General features: G+C 43.7%; 1 protein-coding gene across 1 annotated transcript; it reads right to left on the bottom strand.

Moving 5' to 3' along the window:
- Positions 1–324: 324 nt before the first annotated feature.
- paqr5a (progestin and adipoQ receptor family member Va) lies at positions 325–16917 on the bottom strand. Its single transcript, XM_061221974.1, has 9 exons — positions 16815–16917; positions 9968–10165; positions 9433–9560; positions 6673–6878; positions 6381–6507; positions 5413–5457; positions 4503–4599; positions 3559–3703; positions 325–2677 (listed from the first exon to the last, which is right to left on the bottom strand). The coding sequence occupies exons 2-9, from the start codon at positions 10019–10021 to the stop codon at positions 2409–2411; spliced, it is 1071 nt and encodes a 356-aa protein (XP_061077958.1). The 5' UTR covers positions 10022–10165; positions 16815–16917; the 3' UTR covers positions 325–2408.
- Positions 16918–17481: the final 564 nt, after the last annotated feature.

Below are 17481 nucleotides of genomic sequence, written 5' to 3'. Positions count from 1 at the left end.
CTATGGCTGTGTGTAATTTTTTTATGTTGAGAATATTTTTGTTGAGATATGTGGTTGTATGTTCAATTGATTTTAATGTGATTTTAAACATTTTTCATAGTTGTATGCTTGACTATTTAGATCCAGTACCAGAGGAATCAGACCCAAACTACCTCCAGATGTGACAGCTCAAATTCATATTTGATTTCTTTAGTTGAGGCAACAATAGTAATTTTGATGCATCAGATTTCTCAAAAAATTGTATGTTGCATAAAAGGACAAATCTGTTAAGTTTCAAACTGAAATTGTATCTGTTTTGAGATGAGTAATCAATAAAAAAGCCAGTTTTAAATCAGTGCAAAATGAATTTATTATGAAACACATTTTTTAAAATTCTGTTTTTAGATTAACCATGAGTATAGTACATCATCCTAGGTTTGCCTATAAAAAAAACAGTGGTCTCAGGAAATATAACCTGTAACTGAAGCACCAATGAAACCAGCAGCCCAAATGGCACTTTGTATGACTTCCAGAAAATACAATGAGAAAATGTAAGGCAGGTTCAAGGCCTTGTTCAGGTTTACATACTGTAACTCAGCTGGGGATATAGCATATTTAATAAATTTCTGGACACTGTGTACTGCATACTGTTTGGTATTAGTGTGTTGCTCTATCGGCTCCTGATCATCTGACTTTAAAGTCATTGTAGACAGTTTTTATTTAAAAAGTCTTAATTATTCATGAGAATATTTAAAACCTACTGTATAATGACACCTTCCTAAAGGACCAGAAAATGACATTGAATATCCACACCCTGAAGCATTTACATATAAAAATGGAAAATACAATAATATGTTATTTTAAATAAACAAAAAGTCCCTACCATTAACTTAACAGTTTTTTTGTGCTACCTTTCGTGACCATTTAATTACTATACGGTTCTATCTGCAGGTTCTATCTGCATTCATGCAGTGTTTTTGAAATACTAAGCCTCAAATAATAAATAAGTAAATGGGCTCCAAGCAGACACAACCTTTTAAATTAATATTGTTTGCATACTTCTGAACAGAATTTTTGTGTAAAACTTTGCACATATATTTAGTGCCCTATAAACAACATATTTAGGACACTAAATCATTTTTGTCAAAAATGTCAGTTAGAACCTTGTAATTCTATGGTCTCGTAGGGATGATAACACAAAATACATGGTTTAGCTTAAAGGGAACAATTAAGTGTTTTCTGTAAAGTAACAGTCGTCAGTCCCTCATAAATTAGTCAACAGATCTGACCTAACTGTACAATGAGCACAGAGATGTGTGTATCGGCACATTAATGTCAGGGACTATGGACTGTTGGACTGTTGGACATGCCAAGCGTACACCAAGCCAATAGCTCTTATTATGTCCAATTAAACACTTTGCCAGGGAATTATTGTCTTTTGGAATCTCCATATATGATGTTTATATATGTATAGCATAAACATGTGGTAAATATTAGTGAATACTTCATTAGTGATTAATTAGCTATTAGGTCACTCTTTCTTAGTTTTGTTCTTTACGGTACAATTATTATGAACTAAAATCACACTTGCATGTTGTGACGTATGATTTTCAATAGGAAATATAGAAGTGCTTGTTAAACAGACAACATAACAATGATTTCAGATTTTTTCTGTTCTCCCAATATCCAGTAGGGGGAGCCAAAAACTACAGGCAACAACTCCTCTTACTCTATGAACTAATCACTGACTTTTTCAGCTGTGTTTAGTTTTATGGCCGTTTCTACCTAATGCCATTATGGCGACAATGAGCACATTATTCATATTATCCTATTTAACAGAAAAAGATGAACATGATCAGAGGTATACAAAAACAAAGGGGTGTTTCATTTGACCGGAGCTTTCTCTTCATGTGAGATACATTCCTCATAACACGCATCAATCAAAATGGACACTGCATATGATAGGTCACTTTGGAAAAAATTCAGCTGTAATGCATCATACATTCAATAAAAAACGAGTACCTTGTCATGAAATAAAAAAACTTGTTTGGTGATGTGATCCCTGAAAGCATTCCTGCGACCCCAGCGGTCTCCTTGCAGAGGTGACCTAAGCGCGTGAGCACTCACTGCTCATCGGTGGACAGCGTCTCTCAGCCAATAGGCTGGCCTCGCAGTCAGTTTGTGGCCGTTGCAGAACACAGAACCTTCCTCCTTCATTCCCACACCTCGCTCTCAAGCAGTGCGTCTCTCACCAAGCGTGTGGACTTCTGTTGTTCTTGTTGACATGACAGAAATAAAGTCAAGATAGTGACCTTAACTTGAAGGAAAGTGAGTACCTATGCCTGGGCTACCCCGCCAGCCTCCTGCCCCTCGCTGTATGCACCCAAAGTCTCCGTGTGGAAACAGGTGGCACCCCCTGGTGACTGCTGCTAGTCGGAGGCCCTGGCGGGGGTCTTGGCCTTCCTGCCGTGCTTGCCCTTCTCGGCGGGGGTCCAGTAGAGCGGCACGCTGAACACGTAGATGACGCAGAGGCTGAGGGCCACGCAGAGCAGCCCTGCCCCCGCGGTGTTGGCGAAGGTGATGGGCGGGGCGTGCGTCTGGAGCCAGGGCCGGCGCAGGGCCATGTCCGCCTCGATGGCCTGCATCTGGAAGTGCGTGCTGATGATGCCGCACACGTGAAACAGCTGGTGGCTGTGACCTGCCGAGAGAAGACCGGGGAAGAACCCGCAGCGGTCAAACTGCGGTCAGACTGCCGCGCAGACATACACCCGTTTTCTTCTATTTAAAAAACAAATGTGGTTAATTTCTCAATTTTTATAACCAATGCATTCAGAACATGAACCTTCTCCCCTCCATTTTCTCATCCTATCCCTGTCACCGAGCTCTTCCTTTAGCCTACACAACCCGTCTGAAACCTGAGTTCACATTTCACCCGAACCAAAACCAAAAACCAAAACCACCACAGAAGCCCTGAGAGATGTCTCACCCAAATGAGTTTCATAACTTCTATAACCTTTCACTGATTTTCTAAGGATAAATCTAAGGTCTTAGCAAGAGTCAAATGTCTGTGAAAATTGCATTTTTAAAGATGGGATTAGCAAATACTAATCTAAAATAAATAAATAAATGAAAAAAGGGGGAAGCAAGTACTTGGTACTTAATGACTGTGGTCAGTAAATGTGCTCATTCAGGACCAAATGTGAAATGTATGGGGGTGCTGGAGGATGTACAGACACTCCACAGGGCACGGGGGTGCTGGGAGATGTACAGACACTCCACAGGACACGGGGGTGCTGGGAGATGTACAGACACTCCACAGGACACGGGGGTGCTGGGAGATGTACAGACACTCCACAGGGCACGGGGGTGCTGGGAGATGTACAGACACTCCACAGGGCACGGGGTGCTGGGAGATGTACAGACACTCCACAGGGCAAGGGGGTGCTGGAGGATGTACAGACCCTCCACAGGGCACGGGGAGGCACTGGGAGATGTACAGACTCTCCACAGGGCACGGGGGTGCTGGAGGATGTACAGACACTCCACAGGGCACGGGGGTTAGGGTTAGGGCGCACTCACCAAAGTAGTCGAAGCAGCCGGGCGCGAGGCGCTCAGGCAGGTGTGTGGCGAACAGGAAGGCGGTGAGGAAGGCCAGCGTAACGTGCCAGCAGTGCAGGCTGTTGTTGCCGTTATCAGTGCAGCCCTCGCCCGCGCACACAAAGAGCTGCGGAGAAAAGATCTGTGTCACCACCAACCACATCCCTGCACCCAAAACTGGGCTAAGATATTCACTTAGATTTACAAACCTTTTTTCCCTCACTAATTTTACACACAAATTTACAAAGGGCAGTTATCCTTCTTACTGTATGTACATTATACGACTTGCAGGCTCACAATAGTTTTTTTCAGACTGGGACCAAATCGAAAAATGTACTCGGTGTGAAATACCACTCCAAACCAATCCGACTGGCTTAAGGGCTTGTGGTTGTTTTTTGACATGTCAGAAGAATGTGGGTGCGGTTGGCTTGAATTCGTCAGGAGCACTGCAGCTGAAGAGTGCACTCTCCTTTCTGTGAGCCAGTGACTGCCACACAGTATCACCATTATGGGTTGGTGTCAAAGACACGAATTAAGCTTTGTCATGGCCTAAATTGAGTTTTGTATGGAGAACCTTCATTCAAAATAGAATTCAGTCTAGGACGAGGCTTAATCTGTGTCTGCAAAACCGGTCTGTAATGACCTAACGAACACTTAATGACGCTGAAAGACCAGTAGAATCACCCTTTTGTGACGAGGCAGGTACAGGCAGGATCCTCTCAACTGAAACCCTCACCTCCCAGGTGACACAATGTGCAATTATGGTGAGCTGTGGCACATTAAGGATTGGATGGTTAACCATGGGAAGAATGGGCACTTATGCTATCATGGATCTGTTCAGACTCCGGGATGGAAGCATTTCCTGAGGTTGTCAGAGTGTTATCAAAGGTGACAATGCAATGAAACATGTGGAACAACTGACTTACCCTGTAGAACAGAGGAATGTTGTCAAACAGATACGGGTATGCGAAGGCCAGCACACGCAGGACTCTCCCCCACTTTACGCTTCGGCACTCTCGATATCTGGGTTCAGAAGGGACTGGATTAGTCTCTAAAGTTTTAGCTCTGGCTTCTACTTCTACTGTATGCAGAGTAGAAGCAGCGCAAACACCTTCTATGGATAACGATTGTTTAGCGGAAACCAGCGTCATACACGGTACACAAAAAGATTACATTCAAATCCGGAAAGTGAGTCAGTGGAGTGCAGCCAAGAAGGGTAAGCTTCAGACTGTACCTCACACCAGTTCATATCACAATCTCTTAGAAAAACACTGACACAGTGTATAACTGGACGGATATGTTTTTTGGTGTGTATTTGGATTACAAGCTCTCCTGGAAACGGAAAGGCCCTTTGCATGTCTACCAGCCTCTCAAGCTGTGCCATGAAGAGTTGAATCCTTTTTAGGTTTCACCTCATTACACCAACTTTCAGGCTAGATTATCAAATGTGAATCCACTTTTTTTTGAGGTTCTTGTAATCGTTGGAGTTATGCTGTCAAAGATGACAAGAATACTGTATTGATCTTTTTTTAAATCATACAATCTGCATTGTAAAGACGGGGACCCTGTTATTAAGAACAATGTTTTGATTGTTTCACAATTAAGGCATAACAGCAATAATTTGCCTGCATTTTTTAAAATGCACTACCACATTTTTATACAAATTCTATGTAGAATAGAGCTTGCTCTTCAACAAAGTATAAAATTGTGTTATTTATATAATTGGCAGTTCTAGTCACCAAACCAGCAAAGAGTTATTTAAATTGCTATCTAAGACACAGAAACATACCAGATGAAAAATGTGTGCATTAGCTTCAGCTAGCACATGCTAGTTACCTTTTTATGATGTCATGGTTATATTGTAGAAATGGTAAGCCAAGCCTTGGCAGGTGAGAGGAGAGGGAGAGAGAAAGTTAAGATAGCAATTATACTGGGGCATGCAAGTGAAAAAACAATAGGGCCAGGAACAACAGCATCTACTAACACTGACAACGTGTATCTATACGGACCAGGAACAGCAGCAACTAACACTGATAATATTGAATATCTCTACAGTATTTACAGGTCAGGAACATCAGCATCCACAGGCCAGATTAATAATGTGCAGTATCTTAAAGGTGATGCTAGAGAGTCGTTGATCCTTATATCACCTGGATGGATCATCCCATATCCTGTAGCCACTATATCTGCCCTTGCATCGTACAATATTGGACCGGTGAACCTACACAGAATCACCACTGCCCTTTTTTAATATCAACAGTGAGGAATGATACAAGTCCTCAGAAAGGAAACAAAGAGAAGGAGGTATGAGACGCATTTCAAGGTGGAAACTTCTGCATGCGTGGAAACAGTTGATGAATTCCAGCAATAGAAGAAATAGTTCTGCATTAAAATGTGCATTCTTGCGCTCTGTTGACGTGCGTGAGTAACTGTCATTATATTTTTGAGTGATTTGTCGATTTTGAGTGAACTGTCCCGTGAAAGTCACTGTCCTCCGTGGACAGAGGAAGGATGGTGTTTGCTCCCAGGTTTATGGAAAGCATTGAGCACAGTTTGTTACTCCGGGGGACTGCATCATGACTCCCCATGACCCTCTTTAGACATCCTCTTTTTCTTTTTGGGATAATAATGTAATGGGTATAGCTGTGTAAAGATACGTTAGGTTTGTACTTTTGCTCGGCTGATAAGAGAACTGCATGAATAAGTAGGTGTTCCTAATAAAGTGCTCAGTGAGCGTATGATGATGGGAGGGCTGTCACTGAGTCGGGTGATTTGGCCCACTGCGCTCCCTCTGGTCAGCTCACCTGGAGTAGCAGGACAGAGCAGTGCAGACGACAGTATTGAAGATGGCTATGGGGATGAAGTACAGGTGGAAAGTGCTGTTCACCCATTTGTCTGGGACAACATACGCAGAGTAGGTTATGGCTGAACCTGTGGAACACACATACACAGACACAGACACATGCCCAAGCGCACGCACACGCACACACACACACACACACACACACGCAGCTGTCAGTACCACAGATAAACCTCATCACACAAGGGAACAATAACAGTAAAGCGCGTTCTGCGGTTGACGCCAGCCCGCCTCACCCAGGCTGTAGAAGCTGAGCGCCCCGTAGTCGAAGAAGAAGCAGACGTGCCGGGCGCGGGGGGACATGGTGCTGAAGGTGTGGGCGCAGCTGGAGGCCAGCGGGTACACGCAGACGGACAGCAGGAACACCAGCAGCGGCCAGGTGAACACATCCCGCCAGGCGTCCTGCATCAGCACCACTGTCAGCAGCTTGTACAGGAAGTACCTGCCGAGACAGACAGCGATACTTCACACCCGGGGGCACTCTGGACCTGCTGCGCGGAGCCGGCCAATCGGACGGCTCCGACGCTCCCCGGAGGGCGGGTCGGCTGGGGGCCGCGCGCTCCACAGCCTCCGGGCAGGAAGCGATGCTCCACTGAGCATGCCCCCTCTCCCCCCCCGGGAGCCCGGCAGGGATCAGCCGGTCCTGGAGGAGAAAGACGCCGCAGAGCCGTTCCATTGTTGAGATCCATTTTGAAAGGCGGTAATGTGGCACGCGGTATAAGAGCATCCGCTGAAGGTGGGTTAAAACTGCGGGTGGAAATCTCTCCCCGGGAAGTGTGTTTGAGTGCCTGTTCACGGGCGTTAATACGCAAAGGAAAACACAGGTAGTACAAATGTTTATTTACCAAACTGGACTGGTGCTATGAGAACCATGCCATCTGAAGGATAAATTTCATTTCCCATAGTCAGTCCAATAGGCTGCCCAGCGAACAGGATATACTCGGCTCCAAATCACGCAGTCCAAATACACGCACAAACACAGTGCTACGTTTGAACGGGCGACTCATTTACGAGACACTGTATGTGCTTTCGAAAGTCACCGCACTGAAATATCTGCTAATTACGTGAAACCATTAGAGGGCATTACCAAGAAGCTCTGCTCATTAAGAGCAACAGGAAACCTCTCTGGAGTGCCCCAGCCAATCCCCAGACCAGCCCGGCTCCGCCCCGCCCTGTCCATGCCCATGCCACCGCTGGTCCCACGCCCTCCAGAGCCTCCTCAGCCAGTGCTGGGGAATAACAACGCAGCCCCCAGCTGTCAGACACAGCCCCTCTTCGCTTTGATAAACACACAGGGAGCCGTTGCCATGGAGTCTCAGATTTCCTTATCGCTGCTTCGGGCAGTGTTTGGCTTGCTGGGCGTGGGGTTCGGCGGCTGCAAGATAAAAATGTGAGAGCCGGGGCTTTCGAGAGACACGGAGTGCCAGCTACATGTAGTATGAGGGTATCTCTGACGGAAAGGAGGAGGACGAGGAGGAGGAGGCACCGTTTGACATACCAAAGAGCCGGAGTTCTGAGGATGGAGCGCTGTGGCTCTCAGTAAGCTGCTGTAAGCGACGATACAACATTCAGATAACGATGAAGTCCATTCTGGGGAGAATGTGGCACGCGCTGGGACTACAGGCTTCATGGACAGGGCTATGGCCACCATGAGAAGCATCTTCACCCACTCGATGAGTAACAGCATGGTCTGAAATACCAACATCCACTTCTCACTGTCAGCCATAGTGAAAATCAGAGAAAATCGGTCTGTGGACAACCCAACATTTGTGGGAATGGAGACAAGACAGGTGTCCCTGAGACGCCTGGTCAGCTGTACATCCAGTAACTCACGGTCACGTGATACATCCTGTCATAGCAGCGTCTTCAAAAAGATGCAGTAGCAGTACAGTATGTTATCAATTTACTTTTATTCTGTTATTGTTATTATTCATTCCAGGCTGTTCACTGGTGGAGAATGCAACACACAAATGTGTTATGATGCCAAAAAAAAACGAATGACAGTGTTAGTGGAGGAGATACAACTTCCAAATATGTGTTACACGCATTTGACTTGCAGGAATCTTGCTATTTGGAGCAAGGGTGTTTCCGCAAGTATGTGCCGTTCCTCACAGTATAGAAGCCTTGTTAAGCAAAAGGGGCAAAGTAGCAGCAGATAGAAAAGCACTCCATCAAGAAAGAAGTGAGACCATATTTACAGGAAAAACGGCCACTAAGGTCTTATGTTATGTTGTTCCTCCAGTATGGTCCTGGGGGCATGTTGCAGATGCTGGTTTCCTTATCGATGTAGCTCTCCTTCCGCTAAGAGCGCCTGGACTGTTACATTCAAATCTGGGTTTAATATCACCTGACAGGCATCAGCTCACATTTACTGCTGAAAGGAATGTGTGCAGGGAAGGGTGTTTATGCAAGTCAATCTATTTTTTAATAGCATTTGAAGACCAATTAGATATTTCGTGGGTTAAACTAATTACAGTTAAAATAGTTAAAGGAACAGCCATTATACAAATACTATGTGAAATAATTCTATTTATTGTGCACTTATTTTGTCATTAAAACAAATGCACCTCTAACGACACAGCTTTTAGCACAAGACTGATGAGCAGTCAAGAGATTTTGAGTACAGCTCAGTACACAATTAACAGCTCTGTCAAACCTAATTAATGAAATGCGGTTGGAACAGAAACAGCATGAATGCTGTCTGCCTGGGGCCAGGGCTATGAAATTGCAGTAATGCTAGCCTTATACAGTATGTAGGGCACAAATCATGCTCTATTACAGATTGAGCCTGTGTAATCGAGACTATATAAAGCCTAATCCAAGATAATGTTTTTTTAAATGCCTCAGTTTTTACAAGGCACCAATTAGGCAACTATCTACTGTTTTCTGCGTAATTTTGAAAGGGTAGAATTATGATATTTTACAAAGTTGCCATTACATAAAATGTAGAAATAGCCTCTAAGAGATGGTCTCTAAAAAGCCAGGAGGTCCCTCACCAGGTTGGCAGGAAGTGAGTCCAGATGTTGAGCGTCTCATTGGTCAGCTGGAACAGGCTGAGGACGCAGTCGGTGGCGGAGCTGCAAGGATGGCGGTACCCGGAGATGATGCCATCTTCATGGAACGCCTGCGCAGGAAAGGTGAACCAGCACCATCCGTTACACTGGGAGCGCCATGCCGGGACAGAGACTTTACCGCATTAATGCATTTCTGCCATTGACTTGCTACATTTGCCACCCAAAAAGATACTTTTCACACACAAGGGCAGCCTGTGGCTACGTAAATGACTGGCTACACCAGGTTGGCTATACCAGGTTCAATCCCTGGTATAGCCACAATAAGATCCGCACAGTTGTTGGGTCCTTGAGTAAGGCTCGAAACCCCACATTGCTCCAGGGGGATTGTCTCCTGCTTAGTGTAATCAACTGCAAGTCGCTTTGAATAAAAGTGTCAATGTAATGTAACAAATGTTGCTCATTAAGACCAAAAGGTACCAGCCTATCCCTGGGTTTTTTTGAATCTGTGAAAACTCACTTTGGGGACCTGGTTGATGGTGAAAACGCGAGGTAGTCTGATCAGGCTCAGCATGGCGGAGGGTGAGGGTAGCACTGCAGAGTTTTCCTGTGGGCCCTGTCCTGCTCCACGCCCGTATATCCTCGGCACTCCCAGCACGGTGCCACTGCGCTGGGCAGATCTTCACCAGTCCTGGCTCCCCAGTCCCTGGAGCACTTCCTGAGTGGAGAGAGTGGACATGATTATTCATATAGCTGGCAAACATATTGCCTATGTATATCTACAGAAGCTATCAATTGAAACAGTACATTATGTTACAATAAAGAATAGCTGACATGCTTTTATGGAAAACCATGACAATGCCACTGGCTTCTTACTGGAGCCAGTTCTGTCAGTTCTCATCAGGAGACAATGTGGGACGTGACAGATTAACATCACCTTTTCATTCAGATGTAACAGCAACAGATTAGCCAAACCTGTATGCATAGCAACTAAAATAAGAGTGTGATATGGCAGGTCAAACCAGCTGGCTTAAAGGTGTCAGATCATGCTTGGAGCCCACAGTGACACAGAGAGCTCACAATAGCATATTGTTAAGCACTGGAGGACCAGGTGCTACTGACACCTTCTACACAGACAGAGAGATTTGTTGTATTTTTAGACCTGACAACAGCCTTGTTGGATGTCGTGGTCCACCTCTTGGAAGAGTATTCACAACAGAAAGCAGAAAAGGCCGATTACGCCATACTTCATGAGATGCGGAGACGACGTGCCCTAATCCTAATTACTTCACACTGCACATCCAAGCTCTGCACACCTACATCAGAATGTCAACCCACATGAGAATAATATGCAGTATCATATTATGATTGATTTATTTGATTAATCAAAGCTGTGGAGATGTGATTAATGTTGTGACCTGTGGGACAAATCAGGCCAAAATGGCTATGAGCTAACACATGGGCCCGCTCAATGTGCCCTGCTAATTTTCTATATTACGGTTGGCTAGCTAGCTAGAGAGGATAATTCATGACGATGGCTAATTATTTGTGCTCGAGGGCGAGGATTTGCATATTGCATGTGAGACAAAAAATCACAATACTCAACATTACTTACCTAGCTAAAAGATAGACATCAAGAACAAGCCTTTTGGGCTAAATTCCAGAAAGTGACACTCTAGTGGTCACAGCATAGTTCATAGTATCTTCAATTTCATACCTTTTTTTCTGAATTATTTTGCCTGGCATAATGTACAAAGGATGGTAAAAGGAAAGTCTATAGGAAAGTCTATAAAGTCTATACTGCACTGTATGCACTCTTCCATGGCCTTGCTGAAAGGAGAACAACAGACACGTAAAGAGGCCTGTGGCAAAGCTGTCATTACATTAGCCCAAACATTTACTTTAAAGTTATCAGTGGAAACAGTTCCTGATTTATTTTCAGGACACATGCAGTAGTCATGCACACACTCAGCATCAACCGTTCACGAGCTACTGCTGTGTTCACTTGTGATACTTGCTACAGCAGCAGAAGACCAATAAGTCTAGGAAATAAGTCTAATAAATACCTAATAAAGTGCGCTGGTATCCAGCATGTTGCAGCTGGTAAATTTGCTCTAACCTTGTCTAGCACTTCTCACTTCTTCTTTATGCACAATTATGTTATTATATTTTTAGCAAGAAAACATTTTCCAATTATACTGCAACACACAGAGTGCATTTGGCCCCTTTTCTTTTTCTCATTATCAGGATTGCTACACAAAAAATATTTTTGGTGTGTGGTTTGTCATTTAGGGTCCTTCAAAGATAAAATGCTGAAGGATGTACTAAAATGCTCAGGAATCTACAGTAGATGCTAAATCAAAGTTGTGAAAGGCACATACCAGTCTTCAGTCTTGCCCATCTGAACAGTGGTCCTCAGACAGCCCAATTTATTAGTGACACTTTCCACATCGAAAAAAGAAAGGCACTCATAATTAATAATTTGTGTTTGTTTGAATAGGAGCAAAGACATGTTAATAATAAATCTCACCACATACGGAAGTTTAGAAATAAACTGCCAGAAAGACTGAGACACACCTATCAAGCCAAAGCTTCTGACACTCAAAGGCAAATTACAAACGGAGAGATTTTTCACTCCTCGGCAGAGTTTGTGTGTTTGGTCTGTGTTGTGTCCATAGTCATAGTGCGATGACTGCACACCTGTGTTGTTTACGGAGTCAGCTGCACTCCAGAGAACCTGCCTTCGTGGAATTAAAAACACAGAGATTAAACATCCAATTTAGTAGGAGAGCCTGCCCAACCTCTGGGACCTTCTCTCTCTTTCTGCTCTCACTCTCCCCCCTCTCAAAACACACATGTAGTACACACACAGACACACACACACACACACACACAGACACACACACACACACACACACAGACACACACAGACACACAGACACACACACACACACCATTTTAATATTTAATGTCATTCCAGTCACAAATTCCCCCAATGATTCGAAGCATGACAGGTTGTACCTATGCATGGAAGGTACAAATTATAATTAATCTCTTCTGTGAAAATATTTTTATGACTACCAACATGAAGCCAGGGTTTGCAGGCATTCATATGAAAAAGGGTAATTTTCTCCTTTGCCTGCTGCTTCTATCTGAGCATTGCTCAGTGAAATCTCTGAAAACACAATACATGTTTCACCAAATGACCAGATTCTCATTTATACTCACTGATACATGGTCAAAGGTTATGCGATAAGGATTATCCACACACTGCATATGAAAGTTCTGGCATATTTTTGGCATTTACGCAGCTTGGACAAAATAAGTTTGCACTTGCAGGGATTTCTAGCAAGATTTTGTCATTTAATTTGACTTTCTCTGTCTTCAGGTTTTATTAATTACAACAAAAAATCTCAAGTGAACTTTCATTTACTGAGACAGGAAGAACAAAAAGGAAGATTGACCTCTTCAGCCTTTTTACATCTTTAGTAAAACTTTTTATTTTGCCAAATTGGATGCATTATTGCTGTGACTCATCTGAGAAAAACAAATCACCTTTACAGTGTTCTAACAAACTGCACATTAGTCTTACGGTATGTTCAGTTCTGTTATTATACTTGCATATGTACATTTTAACATATGTACAGAATTGGTGATGCAAAAACCAACGTGTATTATACTTGCTAATAAGAACACTGATAACATCAGTGAACTGAACAATCTGAGAAAGATCTGAGATTTTGAGTTTGGTGAGGCAGAGTCAAACTCCAAATCTCTCCCTATGATCAGTGGCATTATCGGTCAACAGCAAGTGGCTCTCCCAGTACAGAATACAGCAGGGGTCTGAGGAGTTAGGAGTGAGCTAGCTAGTGTAGGTCACACCCCACAATGCCACCTGAGCAGCTAATGCCTTCCTCTTCCTGTAGGTTTGTTTATACATCACTATAAATCTCTTTTCCACTGAAATACAGTCTGTGCCACAAAAGCACTTTCATGCTTAGAAATCTCAGTGGATTATTAACTTGTTTCTTTAAACCGGTTGGATTCGAGGGCACAAGCGCTAGGTGAGTAAAATAGGAAGAAACACAAGAAAATGCAAACAGATTGCATAACATCATTTTCAAGTGTTCATTTACTTTGATGTAAAAAAAAAAGAAAAAACTGACTAAATATTTATCCTGCAGTTTCTCAGCTCCTTTAATAACTCTGTGACATTCATAAGGCAAAAGTAAAGATTGGGAGAAGACGGTTCATGGCTCGTACTGAAAGAACAGATGCTAGGAGTGCCGCTCACGTGTGGAAGCGTGTGGGTCCGTACGGTTCGGACACCCAGTTTGGCACAGCCTTGTCACACACCAGCTACATCAAACTGCAAATGGGTAACTAGCGGTTAGTCACACCTCAAACACATTCTAAAAAACAATCTGGACACGGAGGCTGGATTACAACACTCCCAAAGGAGATGTTCCACTCCAGTTCTCTGCTGCTTTTCAATCCAAGCTCCTCATCAGCCAAGGTTTAAAAATCAAACAGAAGCCAAACATTTAGACGAGGGTAAGCTCACGAATGCATAACATGTCTGCATTAATTTTTAAGTGTCAAATTAAAAATTTCCAAATCACACTGAGGTGAAATGTGGGATTCTTTTCTTCCGTTGTTGTTTTTGCTCATTGGGAAATGGCTAGGCATCACTGGCATTCAGGCTACAAACATGCCAATAGAAACACTTGGCTTTGATTCAGGCAACTAAATAAGGGGGGGTTAATCTTGCAAGGCCTTCTTGAAACTCAACTGCAAGTCACTAGCACTGCTACTGTATCTGAGATACAGAATTAAGCTCTACAACAATAACCCAGATTAGATTACTGTCATATTCACATGTGTATCTATGGTGCCCAGAGGATACTGAACTTCCTGCACACAGAAAGACAAACAAACAGGTTTCCTGAGACACAGCCCAAGGGGCCCAAAGCACGTCCCACCCCCAAGGCTGCGCCCACCCCCAGTGCGACCTGGAAGGGTGTCAAACAGGGGGTCGGCAGGGTGACCTCTCTACCATAGCACAGACCTACTGAACACTGACATTTATTTATCAACTGGATAAGCCCCTTGAGATGTCACATCTCATTTCTGAGGGTCCTTCATGTGGAGGTTCATGGAAGATTACTCACCAAACCAAGCGTGACGGTTTTAACCTTCACATATGCAATTTACAGCTTCAAACACATTCAGATTTGCCACAAGCTATCATCCAGAGAAGGGAACCAAAAAGCAACCAATCACAGGTGGAGACTCTATCTTGAAAGTGCCTGGGTGAAATTTATCTCTGTACGGTGAAGAATTTCTGGTTCCAAACTCGTGCTGACGTGCAATGACACATGAGTGTGTCTCGAGGAATATTTACGTCTTCCAACATATACATTTTTCAGTCATGCATACGTGCTATGTTGCGATTGCGAAACTACCTGATAATCAGAAAAGGAGATGTTTTCCTAGACAAGAATTGGAAGTCAACCTAGTGGATCCGGTTTGTCGGCAGATACTACTGAGATGTCTTACTACTTGCCAACAAACCCGTCCGACAAGGTTGAGAAAAACAGAAAATAATTCAGTATTCAAACCCATAAGTTGATCCCAAGGCCAGGTCCCCACCTAGAGACATCAAGGGGGGGCTGGGGGAGTTTGGAGTTTACAGGGGCATGGCATCACCTGCCCATCTTATTCCGCACAAACAGCCTCACCATACAGAGAACTGCAGTGCAGTTGAGTGAGTATGCCAACATCCACAAAAGAAGGTAACATTACCTCTTGGACATATAGCCGGCTTGCTTGGCAGGGTACATTGGTCTGTAGCTCTGTGAGCTAATCGTGTGTCTGTGTGCGGCACCCAGGCAGCGGTAGTTGCCTCTCCATAGGCAGCAGCGGACCTACCCGCGAGCTGCCCATTCGGTGCTTCACACGCACCCTACTGCCGCACCCACCGTGCGCACACCGCCCAGGCCTCCAGTGCACCAAGAGCACGTGCCAGAGACACATTCCGCTACGCTTCAAAACAAACGCTTGAGGAATCGATCGATATCAGCAGCAGGAAACAGCAGGCAGGTGGGGCGGGCGTTACGCAACCGGGCCCTGTGCAGTCCCTTTGCGTCCGTCCATCTGTTCATCAGTGAACTGCTATGTATGGCTTTGGATTAAAGGAGATCTAATACCTATGCAGCAACGAAAAAGATGTTGTATTCAAGAGACGATGTGTAGCAGCTGTGTGGGAGTTACCCGCAAGGCTCAAGCTCAAATCCAATTTAAAGATGAATTGATAACAGATAAGAGGGGAAATTTGATATCAATATGTGTGTGCCGTAATGGCAGCCTGCAGCAGCTTACAGTACAGCTATACCGCTGAAGCCAGCTTAAAAGTTTAAAGATCTTTAAATGCATATTGTCACGCTCCATTCCACACTTGATATCCTGACCTGATATTCCTGCACAACCTGTCCCCTACGTATACACATGCACACACACATACACACACACAAACAGATAACACACACTGAAATGAGGAAAAATCAGTGTGTGCTCTCTATCTGTGTGCATGTATGTGTGTATGTGGGTACATACAGTATATATAGGGGGCAGGTTGTTCAGGATATGACTGTATACCTCTCCAACATTGCCCCTCAACTCTTCTGATCAGTTTCACTGGGTGAAAAATGACTTGCAGCTGACAAATTGAATGTAGATGCTTTATGAAAGCAGATAAATCAGAAAATCAAGACGTAGGAGGGGACTTGTGTATGCTATTTGTGTGTGCCTTTTGCAGAGATTATTGCCACGATTGCTGTAAAGCATTCTTTCCAATGACACCTAACAGTTAAATGAAGGTTCATGAACTAACAATAATTAAAAAGAAAGGCAGTGAGACAATGTATATGATATATTACAGTTCTCATTCACTATAAACGATATCTATTTCACGTTTTAACGAACCAGAATGTAATAAATTTAAAATTCAGCACATATAATTCAGCAGGCGCCTGGATTCACAAAATTACAAAGTGACAAAGTGACGCATTGTCAATCTATTGCAATCAAGATGTCTAATTACGCAATTACGTAACTTACAGTATAAACGCTGTTTATTTAAGGTTAGGTGAATGCCGCTCAGCAACTAAAACGGGGTTTCATTCCAGAATCCTGTAACACCTGTTATGTTCAAACCTTTCGACTTTTTACATATTCGATGTTGACATCTATTGAAACTTAGCCTCAACCAAGAAGTAAATCTCTTCAGATTCATATGGTGAAGCTAATTGATTCCCTGTAAACAAATCACATGTCAAAGCCTGCGTGAAAACAATGAAAGTTCTTACACGTGACTTTCCGATGGAGGACGAATGCTGGAGCGCTGGCTGCTCAGTTGCCGATGAGCGAATGCAGTTCTGTATTGCCCTCACTTGATCCAGTGAGTGAATCACGGACCAAATGCACATTTTAAGTCCCTGATTTTTCTCTCCACCTGTGCGCTTCTTCCACGATCCGATTGGTCAAAGCATCCCCGCCCTGGGCGGGGAGCCGTTACCTGGAGACGACACGTGACCAAACTTTTGTTAGGGAGAAGTAAAGGGTTTCGACAATGCTATGGTAACTGCTTGTTATTCATATGTAGTTTATTGAGTATGTCTGCTTTGCGTTCACACTGTAGGACAATAGTGAGTGACTCTGCGCATATGAATTTGGATGTCTGTATAAAAATGTTTTGTAATATAGTCGTTTTTGGTAAATTGCAGGTGTAATACAGCAGTCACACTTCAGTCAAAGGACTAGATCACAGAAAATAGTGACCACAATGTTTGCTTTACTTGTGGGTGGGTGTTTTTTTTTCTTCATGTAACTCTTAAAAATATACACACTCAGTGATCACTTTATTAGGTAGACCTGTACAGCAGCTTGTTAATGCAAATATTTAATCAGCCAATCTTGTGGCAGCAACAAGCATGCAGATGTGGTCAAGAGGTTTAGTTGTTTTTCAGACCAAAT

Source organism: Conger conger, chromosome 15 (assembly GCF_963514075.1).
Source record: "Conger conger chromosome 15, fConCon1.1, whole genome shotgun sequence".
In the NCBI taxonomy this organism is placed as follows: Eukaryota; Metazoa; Chordata; class Actinopteri; order Anguilliformes; family Congridae; genus Conger; species Conger conger.
This window is presented reverse-complemented; position numbering and strand designations above follow the sequence as displayed.